This window comes from Eptatretus burgeri, chromosome 12 (genome assembly GCF_056783735.1).
Source record: "Eptatretus burgeri isolate ZD-2024b chromosome 12, Ebu_testis_v1, whole genome shotgun sequence".
Lineage (NCBI taxonomy): Eukaryota > Metazoa > Chordata > Myxini > Myxiniformes > Myxinidae > Eptatretus > Eptatretus burgeri.
The window spans coordinates 91,592,660-91,616,911 of NC_140972.1; the positions used below are offsets into that span (position 1 = coordinate 91,592,660).

Sequence of the window (24,252 nt, forward strand, 5' to 3'; positions counted from 1 at the left end):
AATTGTGTAAATTTTTTTTCATACATCCGTGAATCAAATATTCCAATTGACCAGACATTTTTTCCACTACTAAACAACACCTTATGGGTTGAGGCTATGTTTGTTTGCCGCAAACATAGCCATGAGATGTCATCCACTCCTCACTTGTTAAGCCTCCCCCTATCCTGTAGAATAGGGGGAAGCTTATAGCTGTTTTCGGGTTTGTTTCTATAATTAGTGTACCCAGTTTTTAATGATACCACAGAGTTTCTTAGAACCCTCGGAGTACTAAACCACAATTTAGGTTTTTTGTTGTTGTTCATTTACTGCCAATGTCCGAGCTGTATCTCGGAGCCGGCTGGGCCTTTCATAATGAAATTTTGCAACAACAATGGGAATAAAAGATATGCGGCGTTGGCTTAATCGTTTTTGATCTTGACCTAATTTTTAATGTCATGACCTAATTATAGACATTTAAGCATTTTTTACCATTTCTCGACTAAGGTTTGTTTGATCGAAACAAAATTGCCTTCCCTAGATGGCTTAGATTAAGTCACATTTATGATTAATTTACATCGTACCCCTCTGAGTTAAAGGTCAAGGTAAAATGGCGGTCTGAAAAAAAACAAAAAAACACGTTTATATAATTATCGATCAATCTTGCCAATGCGTAATCTCAAATACTGCTTGGCCTTCCAAGATGTTCTTTTATCATAAAAGTGTACCTGAGCTGAAGTTGTGTACCTGATATTTGATTCATATTCTTGACCTACTTTTTAGTCAGTTCTGAAGGAAGTGTCTTATAAAATGGGGGTCCATGTCCGTCGATCCGTCCGTCAATGCGTCCATCCATCTGTCTGTCCAAAATCAATCTTTCGATCATTATTCTGCAACCTGTGGTCAGAATGACTTGAAACTCGGAGGGATGATACTTGGGGAGATGCCGCAGAAACGCCCACAATAAAATGTCAGATTTGTCACCAATTGACTTCGTCTAATCAATTAATCTTTAAAGTCCTAAAACTCATAAACTTACTATTCAAGGTTTTTGCTTCTGGTTTGGTATAATGGTTCTCTGGAACAATGTCTACAGCTTGTCTGGGCGTTTTTTTTTCCAAATTTTTGTCCAGAAGGAAAGATAATGAGTCTTAATGAGTATGAAGTTCATTAGGACCAATTAATCTACAAAATCCTAAAACTCCAAGAGTATTCGTAGTTTTTGCTTTTTGTATGGTATAATGCTTCTATGAAACAATGTCTACACCTGATCGCAGCGTTTTTTTTCTTCTGAATTTTTGACCAGGAAGAGAGATAATGATTCTTAATGAGTATGAAGTTCATTAGGGCCGGAATAAAAACAATGAATGTCAATGAATATATCCAATATCAATGAAGTCGGAATTGACCAGGGCCCACGGGCTGTATTTTTTCAGATTGTCACCTAATTACCAAAAAATCCCTTTTTGTTCACAAGCTGATTAATTTTCCTTCCATTTTCATGATGGTGAGTATTATGGATAGATTGCAGATGGGGACACATTTTTCTGAATTTACACTCCATCTATAAATGCTGAAGGTTAAGGTCATATGGTGATCTGAAAAAAGAAATAATCATCATTGGATCTCAGGCCAAGGGTAAGTCGCGGGTGATCACAGATTCCTAGTTAGTTTCGCCCCGAGGGGTTGTGAGACTATGGCAATGCCCGTGTGTGTGTGTGTGTGTGTGTGTGTGTGTGTGTGTGTGTGTGTGTGTGTGTGTGTGTGTGTGTGTGTGTGTGCGTGCGCATCCACGTCTATATATTTTAGCGTAAAATTTTTTCTCTCGCTTTCATCCACGTAAAACTTTGAACATATGAGGGATTTCCCATGGAGAAGATTTTGTGATAATTCTGACATCATAGGTTACAATGGTGTCGCAGCCATATTTGATTAAAGGAGAAAATTTAGACATCTTCTCCGAAACCGTTCGATGACAAAAAAAATTTAAACTTGGCATATGTCATTAACTCCCCATTGGATATTTAGGGTGATAATGATGTCATCATCAGTGAAGTGGTATTTCAGCCATAATTGGTTGAATCGAAATCTTTGTCCGAAAAATCTGAAACATCACATATCTGTTCTATGACCCAATGTGAGTGAATAATTAAATTAATGTCGTTGATCACGTGGTCTATTGGCCATATTGTATTGAAAATAAAAACGTTTTAAAAATCTTCTTCTCCACAACCGCTTAACATACCGATGCAAAACTTCATACATACCGTATGATCGACGAGCCATGGGGAATATAGCTTCAAATTATTTTCATATTAATAAATCTTCATTGATGTAATTTTGCATTAATGTGCACACAAGTGGTTGTTAAATATCCTAATAATCAATACTCAGTAAAGCTACAGATATAATGGCAATGCATGTGACATAATTGGGTGCATGGATGATACGGGTACATGGGCAATTACAGCAGTGGGCCATAATAGTAGTGTGTTCAGTTACCTTTCATGGTATTTTTGTTCAGAATGAGTGTGTGAGGCAATACTATGCACTCCACTGAGTGTCATTATAGTGCTGCTGTTGTTTTTGCTGCTATACTTATATGGGCCATGTTTCAAGCTCCACCATTGACTATTAGTCCATAGTGAGTGAGGGGGTGCCAAAGACTCACTTCAGGTTGGACTTGTCAAACAATTTTTGGGTGGAAATTTGGAACTTTGCATGAATACTTAAAAGTTGCCCATGCCTGCACAGGATTCTAAATGGGGTTGGGATGGAGGTGGCAAATGGCGTCTTCTATCATCGAGCCATCAAGCTGAGAGCAACAATTTGCATTTATTGCCACATCTGATGCAATTAAAATGCTCCAATGGCGACGAGGTGCTCTATTTGAAACTTTTAGTTCGACATATCGTAGCTTTTTGGTCCGTAATAACAAAAATGTAATGGTGTCAAAAACAGTGACCAATTGCAAATGAAGTCAGATTCTGGATGGGAACTTGGAACTTTGTGTGAATATTCTGGGTGGGAATTTGGAACTTTGTAGAACTACTCTTGGTGGGAATTTGGAACCTTGAATACCAATTATGGGTGGAAATTTGGAACTTTGTGGAACTATTTGGAGTGGGAATTTGGAACTTCGTCGAATGATAATTTGGGTAGGAATTTGAAACATTGTATAACTATTCTTTGTGGGAACTTGAAACTTTGTAGAACAATCTTGGTTGGGAATTTGGAACTTTTAAGAACCATTTTGGGTAGGAATTTGGAATAGTGGCTATAGAGTGATACCGACAATCCCATTTGGTCACTGTTTTTGACAGTTTTTGACAGTGATACCGACGCTTTGGGAAAGACATCGTGGGCCATTTAACATCCACCAGCAATCAATGCTGACAGATGGGTCCGCAAATACCATTCCTTCCAATGGTACAGCTTTTGACTAAACACCATGCAGCACACAATGCACCCGTCGAACAGTTTATAGTCGGTTATCGGATTGAGAATAAAACCCATATTTGACAGCTCCAAGACATGCTTGCTCCCTCTGTGTTGTCCTGTCAAATATTACTCACTCGTGTATCCAGAAACTCTGCCAATAACCTTCTGTGGAGTTGAAGAGCAGCCTGACAATGCATCCGTTTAACAAAAACAACAACATAGGCTATAATGTGTAACATTCGAAGGAACCACCCAGTTGTTTTGTTTTCTTTATTTAAATATAGTTATATCTGCGTGTCCCAAAGCCTTCAAGAAGCTGTGATCATGAAACGATATGGTCTACCAAACTCAAAATATTCATTACAGTGGACTAAAATTAGCCAAGCAAGTAATCAAAATGATTTTCATTCTTCATAGGTTGTGAAACCAAAGAATGGTATGTAAAATTCCTTTCATGTGAAGAATAAGACAGAAAACTGGGTGGTCAACATGTTTCTAAGTAGAAGAGGAGAAAGGTTAAAAGAGATGAGGAAAAACTGGTGTTAATAATGATTAATGTACAACTTTGAAAATGACGTATGAATGCTAACGAGGCCTTTCGTGTACGTGCTGTGTGTGCGTTTTCAGTGTCTCAGTTCTGCTCGCCCGGCACTTTTAACCTGCCGCGTGGCGAGCGCGAAATCTAATTCAAACCGCCTTTCTCACATAATTTTCAGCATATAAATGAAAGGAAGGCAATTTCAAAATGGTTTCCCATAATTGTTGTGTTCCTGGATGCAAATCAGACAAACGGAGAAATATCCGTGGATGAGACAGAGATGTTGAATTCATATCATTTCTGGTTATAAAAAGTGAGTGGCCACAGTGGATATACATAAAGAAAACACACACACACACACACACACACACACACACACACACACACACACACACACACACACACACACACACACACACACACACACACACACACACACACACACACACACACACACACACACACACACACACACACACACACACACATTTCTCCATTTGGCAATAGATGCAAAAATCTCGGCTAATTTCTCTTGTGCCCTAAGAACCAAAGAAACATTTATAACAGCCCTCACAGCTCCCATAGCTCCTCCCTACGAAAATTATTAACCCTTTGAACCCTGAGCTGCTTGGACTTTTAGCTCCCCTACCCTGGGCAACCTGGAGAAAAATCAGCCCAATCGGGGATATGGAGGTTTGAACAGCGGCTGGTGAAACGGTCACTTGGGTATATAGAGGTTTGAACAGAGGCTGGTGAAACGGTCACTTGGGTATATAGAGGTTTGAACAGCAGCTGGTGAAACGGTCACTTGGGTATATAGAGGTTTTGAATAGTGGCTGGTGAAACAGTCACTTGGGTATATCGAGGTTTGAACAGCGTCTGGTGAAACGGTCACTTGGGTATGTAGAGGTTTGAACAGCAGCTGGTGAAACGGTCACTTGGGTATATAGAGGTTTTGAATAGCGGCTGGTGAAACGGTCACTTGGGTATATAGAGGTTTTGAATAGCGGCTGGTGAAACGGTCACTTGCGTATATAGAGGTTTGAATAGTGGCTGGTGAAACGGTCACTTGGGTATATAGAGGTTTGAATAGTGGCTGGTGAAAACAGTCACTTGGGTACATCGAGGTTTGAACAGCGGCTGGTGAAACGGTCACTTGGGTATATAGAGGTTTTGAATAGTGGCTGGTGAAACAGTCACTTGGGTATATCGAGGTTTGAACAGCGTCTGGTGAAACGGTCACTTGGGTATGTAGAGGTTTGAACAGCAGCTGGTGAAACGGTCACTTGGGTATATAGAGGTTTTGAATAGCGGCTGGTGAAACGGTCACTTGGGTATATAGAGGTTTTGAATAGCGGCTGGTGAAACGGTCACTTGCGTATATAGAGGTTTGAACAGCGGCTGGTGAAACGGTCACTTGGGTATATAGAGGTTTTGAATAGCGGCTGGTGAAACGGTCACTTGGGTATATAGAGGTTTGAATAGTGGCTGGTGAAACGGTCACTTGGGTATATAGAGGTTTGAATAGTGGCTGGTGAAAACAGTCACTTGGGTACATCGAGGTTTGAACAGCGGCTGGTGAAACGGTCACTTGGGTATATAGAGGTTTTGAATAGTGTCTGGTGAAACAGTCACTTGGGTATATCGAGGTTTGAACAGCGGCTGGTGAAACGGTCACTTGGGTATGTAGAGGTTTGAACAGCAGCTGGTGAAACGGTCACTTGGGTATATAGAGGTTTTGATTAGCGGCTGGTGAAACGGTCACTTGGGTATATAGAGGTTTGAACAGAGGCTGGTGAAACAGTCACTTGGGTATATAGAGGTTTTGAATAGTGGCTGGTGAAACAGTCACTTGGGTATATAGAGGTTTAAATAGCAGCTGGTGAAACGGTCACTTGGGTATATAGAGGTTTGAATAGTGGCTGGTGAAACGGTCACTTGGGTATATAGAGGTTTGAATAGTGGCTGGTGAAACGGTCACTTGGGTATATAGAGGTTTGAACAGAGGCTGGTGAAACAGTCACTTGGGTATATAGAGGTTTAAATAGCAGCTGGTGAAACGGTCACTTGGGTATATAGAGGTTTGAACAGCGGCTGGTGAAACAGTCACTTGGGTATATAGAGGTTTGAAAAGTGGCTGGTGAAACGGTCACTTGGGTATATAGAGGTTTGAATAGTGGCTGGTGAAACGGTCACTTGGGTATATAGAGGTTTAAATAGCAGCTGGTGAAACGGTCACTTGGGTATATAGAGGTTTGAACAGCGGCTGGTGAAACAGTCACTTGGGTATATAGAGGTTTGAATAGTGGCTGGTGAAACGGTCACTTGGGTATATAGAGGTTTGAATAGTGGCTGGTGAAACGGTCACTTGGGTATATAGAGGTTTCAACAGAGGCTGGTGAAACGGTCACTTGGGTATATAGAGGTTTGAACAGCAGCTGGTGAAACGGTCACTTGGGTATATCGAGGTTTGAACAGCGGCTGGTGAAACGGTCACTTGGGTATATCGAGGTTTGAACAGCGTCTGGTGAAACGGTCACTTGGGTATATAGAGGTTTTGAATAGCGGCTGGTGAAACGGTCACTTGGGTATATAGAGGTTTGAACAGCAGCTGGTGAAACGGTCACTTGCGTATATAGAGGTTTGAACAGCGGCTGGTGAAACGGTCACTTGGGTATATAGAGGTTTTGAATAGCGGCTGGTGAAACGGTCACTTGGGTATATAGAGGTTTGAATAGTGGCTGGTGAAAACAGTCACTTGGGTACATCGAGGTTTGAACAGCGGCTGGTGAAACGGTCACTTGGGTATATAGAGGTTTTGAATAGTGGCTGGTGAAACAGTCACTTGGGTACATCGAGGTTTGAACAGCGGCTGGTGAAACGGTCACTTGGGTATATAGAGGTTTTGAATAGTGGCTGGTGAAACAGTCACTTGGGTATATCGAGGTTTGAACAGCGGCTGGTGAAATGGTCACTTGGGTATGTAGAGGTTTGAATAGTGGCTCGTGAAACGGTCACTTGGGTATATAGAGGTTTGAATAGTGGCTGGTGAAACGGTCACTTGGGTATATAGAGGTTTGAATAGTGGCTGGTGAAACGGTCACTTGGGTATATAGAGGTTTCAACAGAGGCTGGTGAAACGGTCACTTGGGTATATAGAGGTTTGAACAGCAGCTGGTGAAACGGTCACTTGGGTATATCGAGGTTTGAACAGCGGCTGGTGAAACGGTCACTTGGGTATGTAGAGGTTTGAACAGCAGCTGGTGAAACGGTCACTTGGGTATATAGAGGTTTTGATTAGCGGCTGGTGAAACGGTCACTTGGGTATATAGAGGTTTGAACAGAGGCTGGTGAAACGGTCACTTGGGTATATAGAGGTTTGAATAGTGGCTGGTGAAAACAGTCACTTGGGTACATCGAGGTTTGAACAGCGGCTGGTGAAACGGTCACTTGGGTATATAGAGGTTTTGAATAGTGGCTGGTGAAACGGTCACTTGGGTATATCGAGGTTTGAATAGTGGCTGGTGAAAACAGTCACTTGGGTACATCGAGGTTTGAACAGCGGCTGGTGAAACGGTCACTTGGGGATATAGAGGTTTTGAATAGTGGCTGGTGAAACAGTCACTTGGGTATATCGAGGTTTGAACAGCGGCTGGTGAAATGGTCACTTGGGTATGTAGAGGTTTGAACAGCAGCTGGTGAAACGGTCACTTGGGTATATAGAGGTTTTGATTAGCGGCTGGTGAAACGGTCACTTGGGTATATAGAGGTTTGAACAGAGGCTGGTGAAACGGTCACTTGGGTATATAGAGGTTTGAATAGTGGCTGGTGAAAACAGTCACTTGGGTATATAGAGGTTTGAATAGTGGCTGGTGAAACGGTCACTTGGGTATATAGAGGTTTGAATAGTGGCTGGTGAAACGGTCACTTGGGTATATAGAGGTTTGAACAGAGGCTGGTGAAACAGTCACTTGGGTATATCGAGGTTTGAACAGCGGCTGGTGAAATGGTCACTTGGGTATGTAGAGGTTTGAACAGCAGCTGGTGAAACGGTCACTTGGGTATATAGAGGTTTTGATTAGCGGCTGGTGAAACGGTCACTTGGGTATATAGAGGTTTGAACAGAGGCTGGTGAAACAGTCACTTGGGTATATAGAGGTTTAAATAGCAGCTGGTGAAACGGTCACTTGGGGATATAGAGGTTTGAATAGTGGCTGGTGAAACGGTCACTTGGGTATATAGAGGTTTGAATAGTGGCTGGTGAAACGGTCACTTGGGTATTTAGAGGTTTGAACAGAGGCTGGTGAAACAGTCACTTGGGTATATAGAGGTTTAAATAGTGGCTGGTGAAACGGTCACTTGGGTATATAGAGGTTTGAACAGCGGCTGGTGAAACAGTCACTTGGGTATATAGAGGTTTGAATAGTGGCTGGTGAAACGGTCACTTGGGTATATAGAGGTTTGAATAGTGGCTGGTGAAACGGTCACTTGGGTATATAGAGGTTTGAACAGCAGCTGGTGAAACGGTCACTTGCGTATATAGAGGTTTGAACAGCGGCTGGTGAAACGGTCACTTGGGTATATAGAGGTTTTGAATAGCGGCTGGTGAAACGGTCACTTGGGTATATAGAGGTTTGAATAGTGGCTGGTGAAAACAGTCACTTGGGTACATCGAGGTTTGAACAGCGGCTGGTGAAACGGTCACTTGGGTATATAGAGGTTTTGAATAGTGGCTGGTGAAACAGTCACTTGGGTACATCGAGGTTTGAACAGCGGCTGGTGAAACGGTCACTTGGGTATATAGAGGTTTTGAATAGTGGCTGGTGAAACAGTCACTTGGGTATATCGAGGTTTGAACAGCGGCTGGTGAAATGGTCACTTCGGTATGTAGAGGTTTGAATAGTGGCTCGTGAAACGGTCACTTGGGTATATAGAGGTTTGAATAGTGGCTGGTGAAACGGTCACTTGGGTATATAGAGGTTTGAATAGTGGCTGGTGAAACGGTCACTTGGGTATATAGAGGTTTCAACAGAGGCTGGTGAAACGGTCACTTGGGTATATAGAGGTTTGAACAGCAGCTGGTGAAACGGTCACTTGGGTATATCGAGGTTTGAACAGCGGCTGGTGAAACGGTCACTTGGGTATGTAGAGGTTTGAACAGCAGCTGGTGAAACGGTCACTTGGGTATATAGAGGTTTTGATTAGCGGCTGGTGAAACGGTCACTTGGGTATATAGAGGTTTGAACAGAGGCTGGTGAAACGGTCACTTGGGTATATAGAGGTTTGAATAGTGGCTGGTGAAAACAGTCACTTGGGTACATCGAGGTTTGAACAGCGGCTGGTGAAACGGTCACTTGGGTATATAGAGGTTTTGAATAGTGGCTGGTGAAACGGTCACTTGGGTATATCGAGGTTTGAATAGTGGCTGGTGAAAACAGTCACTTGGGTACATCGAGGTTTGAACAGCGGCTGGTGAAACGGTCACTTGGGGATATAGAGGTTTTGAATAGTGGCTGGTGAAACAGTCACTTGGGTATATCGAGGTTTGAACAGCGGCTGGTGAAATGGTCACTTGGGTATGTAGAGGTTTGAACAGCAGCTGGTGAAACGGTCACTTGGGTATATAGAGGTTTTGATTAGCGGCTGGTGAAACGGTCACTTGGGTATATAGAGGTTTGAACAGAGGCTGGTGAAACGGTCACTTGGGTATATAGAGGTTTGAATAGTGGCTGGTGAAAACAGTCACTTGGGTATATAGAGGTTTGAATAGTGGCTGGTGAAACGGTCACTTGGGTATATAGAGGTTTGAATAGTGGCTGGTGAAACGGTCACTTGGGTATATAGAGGTTTGAACAGAGGCTGGTGAAACAGTCACTTGGGTATATCGAGGTTTGAACAGCGGCTGGTGAAATGGTCACTTGGGTATGTAGAGGTTTGAACAGCAGCTGGTGAAACGGTCACTTGGGTATATAGAGGTTTTGATTAGCGGCTGGTGAAACGGTCACTTGGGTATATAGAGGTTTGAACAGAGGCTGGTGAAACAGTCACTTGGGTATATAGAGGTTTAAATAGCAGCTGGTGAAACGGTCACTTGGGGATATAGAGGTTTGAATAGTGGCTGGTGAAACGGTCACTTGGGTATATAGAGGTTTGAACAGCGGCTGGTGAAACAGTCACTTGGGTATATAGAGGTTTAAATAGCAGCTGGTGAAACGGTCACTTGGGTATATAGAGGTTTGAATAGTGGCTGGTGAAACGGTCACTTGGGTATTTAGAGGTTTGAACAGAGGCTGGTGAAACAGTCACTTGGGTATATAGAGGTTTAAATAGTGGCTGGTGAAACGGTCACTTGGGTATATAGAGGTTTGAACAGCGGCTGGTGAAACAGTCACTTGGGTATATAGAGGTTTGAATAGTGGCTGGTGAAACGGTCACTTGGGTATATAGAGGTTTGAATAGTGGCTGGTGAAACGGTCACTTGGGTATATAGAGGTTTGAATAGTGGCTGGTGAAACGGTCACTTGGGTATATAGAGGTTTGAATAGTGGCTGGTGAAACGGTCACTTGGGTATATAGAGGTTTGAATAGTGGCTGGTGAAACGGCTGGTCAGGTATATGGAGGATTGAATAGCGGCTGGTGAAATCGCCGCTCGGGTATATGGAGGTTTGAATCGCGGCTGGTGAAACGGTCACTTGGGTATATAGAGGTTTGGATTGTGGCTGGTAGTGTAAAACAGCAGCTAGGTTTCAAAGGGTTAAGAGTAAATATCATCATTTTCAAGTTAGCCTGTGCATTCACAAGCGCTCGATATATCCTTGTTCAGGCGCTGTCACACCTTGACAATTCAGCCAGCGTATGCCGACTTATGAAAAATTTATCTAAAACGCTGGCACACGTTGAATACGTTATGGGTAAGTTTTGATAACGTTAAGAGCACGCTGAAAAACACTGCCAAAAAAGAAAATGTGCCTTGACGGAGAAAATAAGTTTCGGGTATGCTAAACATTACCTCGACGTGTTTTGACTTATGAGTAACTTACAAGGAACTTGTGTCGACGTGTGTCAACGATCGCATATCGTGCCTACAACTTATTCCCAGCGTAGCGGAACGTGTGAGCCATACGGCGAGTACGTCGTAAAATTTTCAGCATGCTTGAAATTTCACGACGTACGAGACGTACCACGAAATATGACAGTGTACTTCCTCATTTTTCAGCGTGCTCTTAACGTATACACAACTTACCCATACCGTCTTCGACGTGTGCCAGTGTTTTAGACACTTTTTCATAGGTCGGCATATGCTGGCTAAATCGTCAAGGTGTGACTGCGTGGTTGACGCTTCCAATTCTCAGGTGGTTATGATTTAAATCGGCGTGCAGCAGGTTTTTAACAGGCTACGCCACGAGTTCGTCGGCGATACGTGCAGCGCGCTATGCCTAAGTTAAACTATCGTTGGGCATAGGTTGTGAACGCCGACAACACGCTAATCATTCGTTGGTATAAGTTATCTATAAGACAACGAAATGTTATGTGCCCGTTACTAATATGTTATGCATACGACCAACACGTTATGAATACGACCAAAACTTTAAAGAAAAACATCAAAATTTCAGCGTACGCCAACGTTTTACATACATTTTTATACGTTGCCATTGCTGGCTAAATCGTCAAGGTGTGACAGCGCCTTTATCAGTGCTCAGAAGCTCCCAAACCCAATATGATGTTTGATGTTCAGAAGCACCTGAACGAACAGCTCAGGGAATATCTGGCTCTCACGTAGTGTCTGCCTGGCACATCAGGCTCTCACATAACTATAACTGGCACAAGCTTTGTGTATTTTCACGTTATGAAGCTGTCCTTTGCCGAAGAGTTTGTTACCATTATTTGATGACACACAGCATCATGTTTCCAAATGTAGACATCCATTAAATAAATCTCCAAGCCTGCCAGGTTCACAGGAGGAATTCTCACAAGGTTCAAAGAGCAGTGTTGTACAGAGGCACACCCCTTTCTCTCAGGTCCTTTTCCTAGTATTTTAGGCTTATTTTAGAAGCTTTGTGAGCCGTTTCAGATAACAATCCTTATCTCGCACACACAATATCCTTTAAGGTGTTCCGAACACCATTGTCTCTCGAGGGGTCTGCGCATGCTCACATTCTGGGGCGGATTACGTCATTTTGAAAGTCGTGTATTACAAGTACAATAATGAGTTTGCAGAATTAGTCCCTGAATTTAAACAACAATCACAATCAAAATCATGTCTAGATAAGGAGTGGAGGTGGGGGGGCATAGTTGACAAGAGCAATGTGTAGGAAAAGGAGTTTATTGTAGTCTCAAAACCTATTTAGAAGGCCTCTTATAAGCAGACTTCTTGATGTCAAAAGTAATCATATCATTGGTTCAGCAAAAGTTGATATGTAAAATCCGAAAAGATCAACTTCAAAAATTGTCTCAAATAACTGCAAATACAGGAGGGAGTTCAGCTACCAATTACTATGAGCAGGATAAGGCTGTGGAAATACCAGAAATCTTTGCTTTAATTGGGTCAAAAGCGATGGTTGTTTCCTCACCGGCTGGCATTGCAAACCCTCTCCATCATGAGATGCAGGGGGTGGCTCCAGCAGGTGCCAATCTCGTCCACAATTGTAAGTGATAAGAGTTCGAGTGGCATCATCCTGTTGCTGATTGGCCAGAAAGACACCATGAAGACCACTGACCTGAATGGCAATAAGGAACAAAACATTGTGATCTCACAACTAAAACTTTAACATATGCTAATGCCCTGTGGAGAGGTGTCTCAGTATTTGTGCCTGTCTGTCTGTCTGTCTGTCTCTATCCCGTTTCCTCCACCCATTCCTTTGTGCATCTCTGTATCTCTCCGTCTCATGTCAGTAATGACGATGCATTATGCATAGGAGGCATGCTTCAGTTTGCTCCCTTGTGCAGGACACATGTTGCCTTATAGTTATGTGTTTCAAGTTGATTTTGTGTGAGTGATACCTGGAGGCTGAAACCATAGTTGTACATTGCTTTGACAAGTTTTATCAAGCCCTTGGATGACTATGTACTTTGGTCATCAGGCTGAAGTGCACATGTTCAGGACAATACAAAGTCCTTCATTGGTACCCATGAACTCTTATCCACCTACAAGGCATTCACCCACAGCATGGAGTATGGATCTCCTTTCTGTGCTGATTCCCATGCCTCACACCTTGCTCACCTTGATGTCATGGAAACCATGGCCTTCAAGATCATTGGAATTTCCTGTGATGAAACTGAGTCTATGGGCCTTTCACTTTCCCATCACAAACAGGTTGGTGGTCTCTCTGTCTTCCACTCACCTCCTTTCTGGTCTTGCACCCTCTGCTCTTCAGTGATTTGTCGTCCCATCCCCAGCTTTCTGCAGGTGGTCCACCAGCAACGGCCCTTTCAGGTGAAACTCCCAAAATCCAGAACCACTGCTCATCTCCACTCATTTGTTCCTCTTTTTCCCCACCTGCGGAACCAGCTTCCACATTCTCTTCAATCTCATTCTTCCCTTCAGATCTTCAAGACAGCTGTTCTCAACCATCTCATCGTCCATTGAAAAGCATGACCTTTTCTACCCCTGTTACGCCCTGCCACCATCCCAAGCCCACCTCTTTTTAAATTCCCATTTTTTTGCTTCCTGAGATTTTGCTTCTGTGTCCATCTTTTTCACCTCGTGCATCCTCTCCTACCATTCGTTCCTCCACGCATCCATTATTTATCAAAGTCTCCCTCTATTTTGACCTCCACCACACTGCTGGAGTGTTTCTCCCCTCTCTTTCTTCTGTTCCTTTGTTCTGTTGCATCCTGATGTATTCTGTGTTCTCGCTCCTACTCGAACCTCGACTTGGTATACAAAAAAACATGCTCGGTGTACGCATGGATAGATCATAAGTACCAAATAAATGTTCATGGGAGACGACATCTAAGTTATGGTGTATTTGTGTAGCTTTATTGGTTCCTCTTTAAAAAAAAATTTAAAACAACCTTCTTATTGCTCAATATCATCTCATTTACTTTGGTTTCTGGCTTTGACTGTTGACTTTCTCTCCCTGGCTGGAGTCAGCTGTTTCTACTTCTTAGTCATGGCTGCTGTCGATCTGAATTGAGTAAGTTTAGGTGTGAAGATTTCCTCTCCCTATCAAGTGGAGTTTCGTCATCTCTTTGTGCCTGATCACTCCTTTGATGTACTGTACTTCTTGTCTCTGCCCGGTGAATGAGTATTGTGATCAACATGTCTGTATGTTTATCTATTATGTCAACATAATAATTGAACAACATGAGGAGCTAGAATCTCTAAGTTTGGCACAGAGCTTAACATTGTACACACAGATATCTAAAGTGCAATACTCACGTACCGGCATGTAGCTGCAGCCTAAGTGAAAAAGAGTCCTGTAATAAATTTCATTTTACATTTTCCCTTGTGAGCTCAAAGTTGAACTCATCCGTGACATTCACAATATGAAGCTACATTTGAAATTTAACGCCTGAAGCTGTCCCACTGAAAGCAAGGTTGAAAGATGGCAAAACGTTCGACCAGGAATGACCCAATATCAAATTTGAGTTCAATTTGTTTTCCCATTTTGACTCCTGTGACCCCAAGACCCAATCCCTGGGGAATGAACCGGGGGTCGAATCCAAAAAAACATAACATATTTCATGTGCCCCTCAATGTTGATTGCATATTCAAAGTTTCATTTAAAAATGTTTTAAAATGTGCCCGTAATTGCATTTGTTGGCATTTGACCTTTTGACCCCACTCCCATGATGATGCTTTTGCACCTTCTTGCCATGTATTGATAACAACTAAGTTTGGTGAATTTATGCGCAACCTTATTTAAGAGGAGACAGCTTAATGGATGGATGGACAGACAGACAGACATAAAGACAGAGATGGAGCCAATTACAAAATATCCCCCCAGTTTTTGGAAAAAGCGTGGGGATAATTATTGCACTAATCTATGGGGGAATTGCATCAACAATGAAGCTGTGCCTTCACTAACGATGCAAACAGCAGACTCAATAATGACAATAAATCTGTCAAATATGCATTCATTGGACAGACTAAAGAAGTTGACATTTTCGAGCAATACAATGCCAAATTACAGTCAGTAAAACTTTTGAATAACACCAAAAATAGCAGCAGTGCTTTTTTCCTTACTAACCCAACCACTATATCTCAATCTGAACAAAAACAATAAGGTCACTGGTGTTCTCACCACAATTTCACTGATAAAACTTCTCACACATCAGTATCTCATGATTTGGTTGAAATAGAATGAGACGGCCAGATAATGCACAATGCCTCTGAGCCTTCCACAATTGCAATTGGCAGAATAAATGAATCCACTCTCACCTAATCAATTGGCCCCAGCTGTGTACAGTAATATATAAATGCAATAATAATTGGCCTCAAGTCAACAAAAGAGCTCGTCACCATTTTCCACCCAACTCTCGTGGTTCGCAATGCAAAATCAATGAAATACAGGGAGGCGACGTTACTCTCGGTATCATATGTGGAGGGGTTCTTTTAACTTTGACGTTGCATGGCCTATGTCGGTGATCATCGGCCACCTCGTGTGAAACTGTCTGGCAGATCAAAACAGTGTTATATGAGAAGGGCACTCGTTAGAGCGTATACCTCTGCCTGTATCCGGAAACAGATCTTCACCAAAATCGAATCGTTTCGTCTTCGTCACACACCAAACCTGTTCACCAAGTTTCATTGGAATCCGTCCATAATTTTTTGAGATATCCTGCTCACAGACAAACATACAGACAGACAGAGGGACAAACAGGGGTGAAAACATAACCCCCGTCTTTCTTCGGTGGCGGAGTTAACTATCACGTTTTCGGTTTTTCATGGTGGAGAGTGTATAATCAAAAACTACTTGGCCTATTTCCCTCAAATTTTGCATCCGTGCTCAGGGTACCCAGAGTCAGGTTATATGTATGAAATAAATTCCCACCTCCCCCTCCCATAAGGGTGCGATATGACTTGTAATTTTCACCTGCGTCACAGTGATAAGGCAGAAGTTTTTGTTTTTGAACTCAAAATTTGATATTGGGTCATTCTTGGTGGAACTATTTGCAATCTTTCAACCTTGCTTTAGATGGGAAGTGTGGGGACTTGGGATGGCACGTTATCGACTTTGCTCTAGTGTGGATTATATACATGAAGGAAAACCCTTCTGTATTTTCTTCTGCTATCTCTTCCAACAATATGTTTTCCTTTATTATTTGAAAGTCAATGATTTTCTTTGAATTTTCTTTGAAAGGTTAATTTATTTTCATGGATCTCTTTCCTACTGATTGTCACTCAGACTCACCCATGAAAACACTGCATACTGGAATGAGAGCACCGTAATGGCTCGAGTCCAGGACACCACTGTATAGCACAGACACTGACCTTTCATTGACTCTTCCTCGTATGACAATAGCTTTTGCAGCAAAATTCTGTTTGTTTTTGAAGTAAACATTGACTGTAAAAATGTACGTTTCGCAAAATGCCTTTATCTCCAGGTTATCTGCAAATGCACCAAGTCGTCCCGTGTATGCCCAATATTGGTCTCTTGTAACTACACACTGTGGCATTCCATCTGGGCCACAAGGATCAAGCATTCCCACAACGAATCCTGAAAACTGGTTCCAGAATTTTCATACATAATTGACAGGTTTTCATCTCAGTTCGACATTAATATTCTCATCACCCTCCACCAATAAAGTGAGACTTGGAAATAAACAGTCAACGCCAACAAATATCTTATTGACTAAAAATCCCTGATTATTCGCACCAGTAAATATCGCCACAGCTACAAACAAAATCTCAAGCATGAAAGTCAACACACCACAGAGGGTTACAATACCCACAAACTTGTGAATTATGTCAGATGAATTATTGCAATATATAATACAGTCCAACAAATGAGACTTTTCTAAGGATGACGTGCGGTGAGGGGAGTAATTTGTCAATGAAACACAGTTTTGATGCGATATTCAAAACAACAACTGGAAAGCATCTCAAAATGCAAAGCCCATCCGCGTCCGCTTTGTACTCAGACTAAACTTTACGAAAATGACAGTTAAAAAAAATATTGTACATTTTATCCATTGTGTTCTCCACAACCTCATAATAAAGGTTTGTTGAAGATTTGATGACAAAAGCTCAATTGGTAAAAATGTTATGGCCTGGACATATACACTGAATCTCAATGGAAAACAACGATTTTGATTAAAACATTTATGGCTGGTCTACCATTTCACCGATGACGTCATCCTTACAATCCTTTATTCCCCATTGAGAGTAGAATGACATGCAGCAAGTTTCATAATTTTTACGATCAGCGGTTTCAGAGATGTAATGTTTTATTTTTTGTGTTTAATCCAAGATGTCTGCCATACTACGTGGCCTATGATGTCACAATTATCAGTAAAATATTTGCCAAGGTGGGGGTGGCGGAGGTGGGGGGGGGGGTCGCTCCTGCTCTGAAAATTCTGTGTTAATCAGCCAATTGGTTGCTGAAGAAATAAATATTTAAAAAATAATAGAGCAAAAAAAATGCCAAAAAGGGGTCAAAGAATAACAATAATAAAAATAGCAAGAAGAAGTCATGCAGAGCATGACACTTGCAAAATCCATAAAACAAATTTGACCTAAAAATAATTGTTAGTTGAATTCAATGAACAAATATGCAAATCCCCTTCAAATTTCAAGTGAATCGGATGAAAATTGACAATTATAGAAATTCGGCCTATGTTGACCTTTCGGTCTATGTTGACCTCGAAAATAATTGGTGGTTAAATTCAGTGACCTGAAATATATATCCTCTTCAAATTTCAAGTCAATCGGATGAAAATTGAGGATTTTAGAAATCTCACCTAAGTTGTTGACCTTTGGCCTGTGTTGAACTCTTTGACCTCAAAAAACAATAGGCTTCTTCCTTATGATAAACTCTACCATGAGGTGAAGTTTCGTGAATATCGGTATAAAATTGTGACCTGCAGGCGATAAACAGATAAACAGAATAACAAAATCGACTGACCAATTGACTTGAAAAATCTTCGATTTTGCAAGTAATAAAAATAGATAAAAATAATAATAATATTAATAATAATAATAATAATAATAAATAGGACCACGCATCCTGAAGCTCACCTGGATCAGGAGCAACAGTCCCTCAAACCCCCTGCATACCCTTCGACCCTTTGTTTTTAATGATGTTTTTTATTTTATTTTAATGCTTTGTTTTAATTCTGGTACATCATGGGTGATGAAGGTTGTGGTTAAGTTTCATTGAAATTGTGCCGTTTTGGAGAAGAGAACAAATACTATTTTGGGGGGTCAACTCCCCCCCCTACCCCCACCCCAAGACCATGTAAATGAATGCAGATTTTGATGCGGTCAACACACCTTCGTTCAGCATCAGATATGAAGCTTGTGACAATGTTTGATCAAAATTGTCTGTTTGGTTCAAGCGATAATGATTGAAGTGTTTGTGCACTCACTGACTGACTCACTCACTCACTCACTCACTCACCTCCTGACACTGCTCGATAACATAACTAAAATCCAGGTGAGCTCATAATAATGAAAAATATTTTAACAAAATAATTAATTTGTCTTCTCGATATTCTCTTAATAAAGCTTGAAAACTTCATTATAAAAGCTGAAACAGTAAAAAAAAAAAAGTTACGGCACAGACAGACACACAGACAGATACACAGACACACAGACAGACACATAGACAGATACACAGACACACACACAAAAGCGATTACAACAACCCGTCTTCCGCTGCGTGGGGGACGAGCTAATAACAACAAAAATTGAGTGAATGGTTAATGCCTATATTTTGGCGGTATATAGGCAATTGACCAACCTGGATTACATAAATGAGGTGAAAACATGCCTAATCCTTATTACGGGTGAATATCCTCTATTTTCAGACTTTTCTACTTTGAACACTCAGGCGAAAAATGAAATTACCTACAAAAAAACATCCATGGGATCGATTGTGGAATTGATTATGCATTTTGTTTTCCAAAATCCTAATATCGCAGGACAACCATCCGTAGGCAACCGTTTAATTTAACATCCATCCGAGGGATGGCACACACATTGATGAATCATCCTGCCTGTGAAACACTAGGTGAACAATGTGACAGTTCATAGCTGGGGTAGGATTCGAACCCCAGCTAATAGACAGCTGAGAGGTAAACGTGCATAACTCTAGGCCATCTCGTCAGCCCAACACACCACTCAACTCAACATACCACTTTATGCCATACACCTCCGATAAACCATCCCCGCAACACATGGAAACATTCCACAAAGCACCACACACACACACACACACACACACACACACACACACACACACACACACACACACACACACACACACACACACACACACACACACACACACACACACTACATCAACACATTTACACACCATAACTCCAACCCGTCATTTTTACACTTCAATTATGCTACTCACAGCAGCGAAATTAATTAAGGTTTTTGTGCGTGATTTCGGTTTTCGCCAGATTTCTCGCACCAGTAAACGCGTTCCTATATTTGGGTGGTGCATAATGCAGCGATAGCTCTCAAAAAGAATAAAAAACAACCCAATGTACATTACATGAAGAAAAACACATGTGTCCTGCTTATGTGCATATATTATACATTGTGGTTATATACCTGGGATCATTCCAATTGCACTGGGGCATAGACTGATACCCAGGCCCAAGGCCTGCTGATCTGTGCTACTTCACAAAATGGCAGCGCATGATTTTGATTCTGGGTGGTGTCTGACAAACTGTCCAACCAATGAAGCAAAGGCAGTCCGCTGGCACATATATACGTACATACAAACATACAAACATACATAGTCCAAAAATGAGCTGGCTTTTATGTATACTAGCGTGGTTTGGCTCACTACGCTCGCCTCTCCACACGTCATTGCAGAGATTGATGTCACGAATTTCTGTGTTGGCATGATTTACACCAATCATAATACAAACATTTATTTATTACTTGCAAAATCGAAGATTTTTCAAGTGTATTGGTTAGTCGATTTTGTTATTCAGTCTGTCGTCTGTCCGTTTCTTTGTCAATCACCAACAGGTCACAATTTTAAACCGATCTTCATGAAACTTCACCACATGCTAGAGTTTGTCATAAGGAAGAAGCCTATTGTTTTTGAGGTCAAAAGGTCAACATAGGCCAAAGGTCAACAACTTTGGTGAAATTTCTAAAATCCTCCAATTGACTTGAAATTTGAAGAGGATCAATGTCAGATGACTGAATTCAACCACCAATTATTTTGAGCTCAACATGGACTAAAAGTTGAAGCCTGGTCTTGGCTTAGTGGTTAGGGTGGCAGCTTGGGATCCCAGTGTCCTGAGTTCAAGCCCCGTTGGCTGCTGAATTAACACCAGGGGGTTGACTCAGCCTGTCATCCTTCCGAGGTCGGCGAAATGAGTGCCAGTGTACTGGTCCCGGTGTATGCCCTGGTTAGAATAGGTGTACCATATCCCTGTGTGTCGTAAGAGGCGACCAGGGTTGGCGTCAGGAAGGGCATCCGGCCATAAAACATTGCCTCAAGAAAAAGCCAAACCCCTGCACAGCAGGGAAAAATGGCTGTAAAAACGGTCATTTTTTTATTATGGACTAAAAGTTCAACATAGGCCCAAGGTCAACAACTAAGGTGGTATTTATAAAATCCTCAATTTTCATTTGATTCATTTGAAATTTGAAGAGGATATATATATATATATATATATATATATATATATATATATATATATATATATATATATATATATATATATATATATATATATATATTTCAGGTCACTGAATTCAACGAGCCATTTATTTTCGAGGTCAAAATAGGCCAAATATCACAAACTATGGTGGTGTTTATAAAATCCTCAATTTTCATCCGATTGATTTGAAATTTAAAGAGGATTTATATTTCAGGTCACTGAATTCAACCAGTGAATTATTTTTGAGGTCAAGTTTGTTTAATGGATTTTGCAAGTATCAAAGGGCGGAGGAGCTCCTTGTGAGCCAACGGCCATCCATATCTAGTGCCCAACTGTGTCTGCGGACGTCCTCCTGCAGTTGGGGTCACTTCTTATTAGGAGGTTGGTGGCAGGATTTGCACTCCGGCCACCGTAAAACCCTTCATTCCGCAAAACGCAAAAACGCAAAAAAATCTGAAAACCCACTCCGTGGGAGTACCTCCTGTGCAGCTTCCCTTCGCAGGGCAGCTCACCGGATGACGGGATTGGGGCAAAGCCTTCGGGACCCCCAATCGTTGATAGGAGGGAAACCACGGGGTAACATCCCTGGGTCAGATTGCGGGAGAGTGTGTCGGAGTGGTGCTGAGGTGTCGTCCACCAGACGGCGGTCTCCTTGGGTTAACCTGAGGCGGTCCCTTCGGGTGGGTGCCTGGAATGTCCTATCCCTAAGAGAGGATGATCACCTGTCTCTGTTATCATCTGAGCTCAAGCGTTTGGACATCGGGATTGCAGCTCTCTCTGAGGTTCGGAGACCGGATTGCGGCGAGATAATGGTGGGTGGTTACACCTACTATTGGTCTGGTCGCTCTGATGGTTACCATACCCAAGGAGTTGCTGTAGCTGTGTCCAATAAGCTGACCCCAATGATAATTGAGGTAACACCGGTCAACGAGCGTATTATGAGATTAAGGATTCGTCACTCCTTAGGTGTCATTTCCCTGGTCTCTGTTTATGCTCCGACTGAGGCGAGTGATCTCACCGTGAAGGATGCATTCTACGCCACACTCGAGTCTGTGGTTGATCAGTGCCCCAGACGAGATACACTTCTAGTCTTGGGGGATTTCAATGCATCGACTGGAACTGATAGGGACGGTTATGAGGTGTGTGTTGGTCCCCATGGGTCAGGAACTATGAACCAGAATAGCACTAAGTTCCTTGACTTTGCAAGAAGTCATGGACTTAGGGTGGCTGGTTCATGGTTTCAGCGCCCACAAGCTCATCGCTGGACTTGGTATTCCAACGCTGGCGGTGTGGCAAAGGAGATTGACCATGTCCTCATTGACGGTCGTTGGAGGATGATCCAGAACTGCAGGGTCTACCGGAGTGCTCAGTTCCTCAATACTGACCACAGGCTTGTTGTAGCAACTCTAAAGCTGCACCTTAAATCCTGGAGAATGGTACCATCCCAGCCGAGGCTGGATGTTGCCAAGCTCAGGGATGAGAGAGTAGCTGAGGAGTTTGCAAACAGGCTGAGTGGACACTTGGGGGGTCTGGGTGCTTTGGGGGTCCTGAAGAGTTGTGGAGCGCCTTCAAGACCACCGTCCTTGATGTTGCCGGTGGATGCCTTGGAGCTCACCGCAGGGCAAAGAAGAATTTTGTCTCTCAAGGGACACTGGATACCATTGACCAGAGTCGCAGGGCCAGGCTGAATGGCAGAGCTGAGCTGTTCAGGGAGCTGAGGCGTAAAACTGTACGTGCACTGAGGGTGGACAAGGAGGCCTATGTGCGAGGAATCTGTGAGGGGGTAGAGCATCACCTGTGGACAGGTGATTCTCGTCCCGCTTACAGGGGAATTCGCGCATTACGTTCATCCAAGCCCATCCCTTGGAGCACTACAGTTCGAGCAGAGAGTGGTAGGCTCTTGACAGAGGAGTCTGAAGTGAAGGCCCGCTGGGCCGGTTACTTTGAGCGGTTGTACCAGGCTGATCCCCCAACTGTCGAGTTGGACGTCAAGGGTGTTACAATCCCTGTTGCTGACCCTCGAATCAACTGTGGTCCACCTACGCTTGTGGAAACACGGGCTGCGGTGAACCAGTTGAAACGGGGCAAAGCTCCAGGGATCTGTGGCATCCATGCCGAACTTCTCAAGGCTGGTGGAAATGCTGCACTCGTGTCGTTGCATGCAGTTTTGTGCTCTGCCTGGAACACAGGCATCATCCCAACTGACTGGAAGAGGGGCCTTGTTGTCCCTCTCTGGAAAGGGAAGGGTGATCGCCAAGACTGCAACAACTACCGAGGGGTGACACTGCTCTCAGTGCCGGGCAAGGTCTTTGCTCGGATAATTCTCGATAGGGTTCGCCATCATCTGCTTGAGCACCAGCGTCCAGAGCAGTCAGGCTTTACACCAAAGAGGTCAACGATTGACCGTATCCTTGCACTTCGTGTCCTCACCGAACGCAGACGAGAGTTTCGGCAGGGGCTGCTTGCAGCCTATGTTGATCTCTGTAAAGCGTTCGATTCAGTGAATCGGGACGTCCTCTGGAGGATTCTTGGTCTTCGTGGGGTGCCACCAAAACTGATCGATCTGATGTCTGAACTCTACTCTGGTACTGAGAGTGCTGTGAAGTGTGGTGGTACCATCTCTGACTTATTTCCAGTTGTTACTGGAGTTCGTCAGGGATGTGTACTTGCTCCCACACTTTTCAGCACTTGTATGGACTGGATTCTAGGGAGGATGTCGGAGAGATCAAGTTGCGGTGCGTCATTTGGGAATGTCAAGATCTCGGACCTTGACTTTGCAGATGATGCAGTCATCTTTGCGGAGACTTTAGACATCCTCTTGGGGGCCCTCGAGGTGCTGAATGAGGAGTCGGAGCCGTTGGGATTACGGGTTTCTTGGGTCAAAACTAAGATCCAGGCTTTCGGTGACATCTTGGATGCTGCTGTCCTGTCTGTGTCTGTTTGTGGTGAGGATGTTGAGGTCGTGGAGAGATTCACTTACCTTGGCAGTGATATTCATGTCTCTGCCGGCTGCGAGTCAGAGGTCAATAGACGTCTGGGTCGGGCCTGGGGAGTCATGGACTCACTGGATCATGGGGTGTGGCGCTGCCGGTACCTGTGCGGGAGGACGAAAGTCTGAGTCTTCAGGTCCTTGGTACTTCCAGTCTTGCTCTATGGGTGCGAGACTTGGACTCTGACCAAGGATCTGAGACGGAGACTTAATTCCTTTGGTACCAGGTCTCTTCGGAGAATCCTTGGCTATCGCTGGTCGGATTTTGTGTCCAACGAGCGGTTGCTGAGAGAGACTCGGATGAGATTTGTTACCTGCATAGTCCGTGAGCGTCAGTTGCGGCTGTATGGACATGTGGCTCGTTTTCCTGACTCTGATCCTGCTCACCAGATTCTCTCAGCGAGGGAGTCTCATGAGTGGAGGAGGCCAGTGGGTCGACCACGTGCCTCATGGTTGCAACAGGTTGACCATCATCTCAAGGAGATGGGGATGGGCCTGGCATCTGCC

At 43.1% G+C, this 24,252-nt stretch overlaps 1 protein-coding gene across 4 annotated transcripts in view; it reads right to left on the minus strand.

Annotated features, from left to right (window-relative positions):
- The window catches only part of LOC147016127 (VPS10 domain-containing receptor SorCS3-like), a 999,683-nt gene that overhangs the window by 375,732 nt on the left and 599,699 nt on the right, over positions 1-24,252 (minus strand). For 3 of the 4 annotated variants that reach the window (XR_015050022.1, XM_085848865.1, XM_085848867.1), the window contains exon 10: positions 12,527-12,673. The exons of the other annotated variant lie outside the window; for it this stretch is intronic. Coding sequence is in view for 2 of the 3 variants with exons in the window: in XM_085848865.1 (XP_085704991.1) it covers positions 12,527-12,673 (147 nt within the window). In the remaining variant the exon portion in view is untranslated. The remainder of the gene's footprint in view (positions 1-12,526; positions 12,674-24,252) is intronic. 4 annotated transcript variants of the gene reach the window in all.